Consider the following 3,454-nt stretch of genomic DNA (forward strand, 5'->3'; position numbering starts at 1 on the left):
CATCAGTAGGAATTTCCTTTTACAAGGCATTGGATTCATCAAAAACTACATGGATTGACTCCTCAACGGTTAAAGATCTTTTGTTAAAGACTCTATAAGCTTTTGAGTTCAATGCATATCCTAGAAAAATAGCTTCATCACTTTTAGCATTAAACTTTCCTAGAGGATGTTTTCCATTGTTCAACACAAAGCATTTGCAACCAAAGCTTCTAAGGTGAGAGATATTTGGTTTTCTACCTTTGTATAGTTCTTATGGGGTCTTTGATATCATGGCTCTTATTGACACTTTATTAAGGATGTTAGCTGCTGTGTTTATAACTTTTGCCAAAAAGTACTTTGGTATATTGTTTTCACAAAGCATAGTTTGAGCCATCACTTTTAAGGTTCAGTTTTTCCTTTCTACAACTCCATTTTGCTGAGGTGTTCTAGGTGCAGAAAAATTATGATCCAACCCGTTTTCATTACAAAAGTTTTCAAACTCATCTCCCTCAAACTAACCTCCATGATCACTCCTAATGCTAATTATGACCAGTCCTTTTTCATTTTCAATCTTCCTATAATAATTTACAAATGCTAGTAGAGCATCATTCTTATAAGCAAGAAAATAGACCCAAGTATACCTTGAATAGTCATCAACTATCACAAAGCCATATGATTTGCCTTCTAGACTAGTTGTGCTAATAGGTCCAAATAAATCAATGTGCAGTAGTTCAAGAGGTCTAAAGGTGGAGACTATGTTCTTGGTTTTGAAAGATGTTCTAATTTGTTTACCTAGTTGACATGCATCACAAATCTGATCATATTCAAAATTAAGTTCAAGCAATATTATAACCAAATTTTTTTTATCAATTTTGAGATGGTATGCATTCTCACATGTCCAAGTCTCCTATGCCATAACCGACAATCATTTTCAACATTTGCTATAAGACATGTTTCATAATTCATCTCAAGATCTTCAAGAAATATAACATACATATTCTTAATTCTTTTTCCTATAAATAAAACTTTGTTAGTACTTATGTCTATCACTTCACATTTATTTAAGTCAAAGCATACCTTAAATCCTTTATCACATAATTAGTTGATACTTAATAAATTGTGTTTCAAACCTTTAACCAGCAACACATGACTAATTCAAGCTTGAAAGTTCTTACCAATGGTTCCTATACCATAAATTCTACCTTTTAAGTCATCACCAAAGGAAACGATACCTCCTTTTTTCTTGTCCAGTTGAGCAAACAACACTTCGTTTCTAATCATGTGCCTTGAGCAACCATTGTCCATAAACCAGGGTTCCTTCTCCTTTAGTTGAGCTCTTGAACATGTGTCTTTTAGATTCAGCTCAACCTGCAAAACAAATTTTTAGTTTTTCTTAATAAGTACCCATACTTTGATAGGTCCTTGAAGGTTAGCTGCAACATAAGATCCTTTTGGAACCCAAATTTTTCTAGTTTTCTGCATGCTTTTATTATTATAACAGTCATAAGATAAATGCCCTTGTTTTCCACAATTATAACATATAAATGAAGCATTATCAGAATTTTTCTTAAAATATGTGTTCCCCATTGATGTTTCTTTCCTCAAACTTTTAAGATTAGCATTTTCTTCAACTGCCTTTTGCAAGGCTTCTATTCTATTTTCCAATTCCAATTTTAGAGTTTCAAAATTTGTTTTTGAATGCTCTAATTCAATTTGTAGAAAATTTCTTTACTCAAAAACAAAATTGAAGTCATGTTTTATTTTTTGCAAATCAGTCTTAAGAGATGCAATTTTTGTTCTCAAAGTTTTATATTTTGATGCAAGTTTCTCAAACTCATCATAAAGACATTCATACTCCTCTTGTAGTTCATCAATTAAGATATCATAAAGGAATAAAGATACCTCGGATTCATCATCCCTTGCCATCATACATAGATTAGCTCTTTCTTCCACCTTTTCTTCTTCATCATCAGAACTTGAGGTATCACTATCTGACCAAGTTGCAGCCACCATTGCTTTCTTCGATTTTCTGTTTTTCTTGGGAGTTTCCTCCTTCAGCAAGGGGCATTCTGACCTGAAGTGTCCCGGCTTCTTGCATTCAAAGCATACAAGCTCTTCCTTTTTGTTGGACTCATTTTTATTTTTGGTTTTTCATGAAGAGCCTTAATCTCTTCTATAACCTCTCTCAGCCGATCTTCGGTTTCTTTGCCCCATAAGCTTTCTAAACCTTTTTGCAACCATAGCTAGTTCCTCATCATCATCATAGGATAAACTATCCAATGCTTCTTCTAGGATGCTTGCTTTTAAGGCAATGCTTTTCTTCTTTTCTTTAGCATCTATTTTGTCTTCTTTATCCTCTTTCTTGAGTTCTAGCTTGTGAGTGAGAAGAGAACCGTAAATTTCATCCAGAGTTATAACATTTAAGTCCTTGGCTTCACGGATGGCAGTCACCTTAGGCTCTAAATTTTTGGGTAGGCTTCTAAGAAGTCTTTTAACAATTTCATGTTTAGGAATTAGTTTGCCTAGCTGGCTTAATTTATTTGTAATGTTTGTGAATCTATCTAGCATGCTGGTGATATCTTTACCAGATTCCATCTTAAACATCTCATAATTGTGGGTTAAGAGAGCTATCTTGGACTCCTTGACTTGTGAAGTTCCTTCATGAATAATTTTAAGTTTATCCCACACTTGTTTAGCTGTGGTACAGCTTGACGCCTTGTTGAATTCAGTGGGAGTTAAAGCACAATGCAGTGTATTGATTGCCTTAAATTTGTTTAGACTCTTTTTGGTTTCAACTTCTGTCCATTCAGACCTTGGCTTAGGAATTATCTCGTTGGTTACAACATTTAAGGTTAAAGGAATAAAGGGACCATTAGTTATGACATCCCACATCTCATAATCTATTGCTCTAATGTATATTGACATCCTAGTACTCCAATACGGGTAATTTGAGCCATCAAACAGAGATGGTCTCTTTATGGACTGTCCCTTAGCAACTATAGCTTTTTGAAGAGCCATTTGAATCTTCCCAAGGGTGTTAGACTTTAATAACATGGGTTAGATTCTGATACCACTTGTTGGTCCCAAGTAAATGTGCTAGAAGGGGGTGAATAGCACATTTTGGCTCTTACTAAGATTGACTTCTAATTGGGGACAAATGCAAGATAAAAGAAAGATTTAAAGATGAATGAAAAACTAAAAACAGAGCAGACAATCACACAAAAATTTATAATGGTTAGGTCATAGACCTACATCCACTACCTTGATTGTTCAACTAAGGATTTTCCAAACTAATCACTATGAACGGTGAAATTTACAAGCTTTCACCAAGCTTTTATAATAGCTTTTACTAGGCTCAGCCAAAACCTTTCACAATGGTTTTTACCAAGACCAACCAAAACCCAACAACTAACTTTTCTAGGCTAAGTTAGAACTTATACACTTAATCAAGTAATGCAAGCTTGAATAAATTTTC

At 34.1% G+C, this 3,454-nt stretch overlaps 1 protein-coding gene across 1 annotated transcript; it reads right to left on the reverse strand.

Moving 5' to 3' along the window:
- On the reverse strand, positions 1,135–2,997 carry LOC108661158. Its single transcript, XM_018117054.1, has 3 exons — positions 2,207–2,997; positions 1,882–2,053; positions 1,135–1,347 (listed from the first exon to the last, which is right to left on the reverse strand). Exons 1-3 carry the CDS (start codon positions 2,995–2,997, stop codon positions 1,135–1,137), a joined length of 1,176 nt encoding a protein of 391 aa, XP_017972543.1.

Source organism: Theobroma cacao, chromosome 3, assembly GCF_000208745.1.
Source record: "Theobroma cacao cultivar B97-61/B2 chromosome 3, Criollo_cocoa_genome_V2, whole genome shotgun sequence".
In the NCBI taxonomy this organism is placed as follows: Eukaryota; Viridiplantae; Streptophyta; class Magnoliopsida; order Malvales; family Malvaceae; genus Theobroma; species Theobroma cacao.

Bases quoted from the DNA above. Each gene is read 5' to 3' on its own strand.
- LOC108661158 (XM_018117054.1), bottom strand. From the start codon at position 2,997: ATGGCTCTTCAAAAAGCTATAGTTGCTAAGGGACAGTCCATAAAGAGA. The intron at 2,054-2,206 runs GTTTAGAAAGCT...GGGACACTTCAG, and splicing joins CTAGCTATGGTTGCAAAAAG to GTCAGAATGCCCCTTGCTGA. The intron at 1,348-1,881 runs GTATCTTTATTC...TTTGTTTTGCAG, and splicing joins CAAGGGATGATGAATCCGAG to GTTGAGCTGAATCTAAAAGA.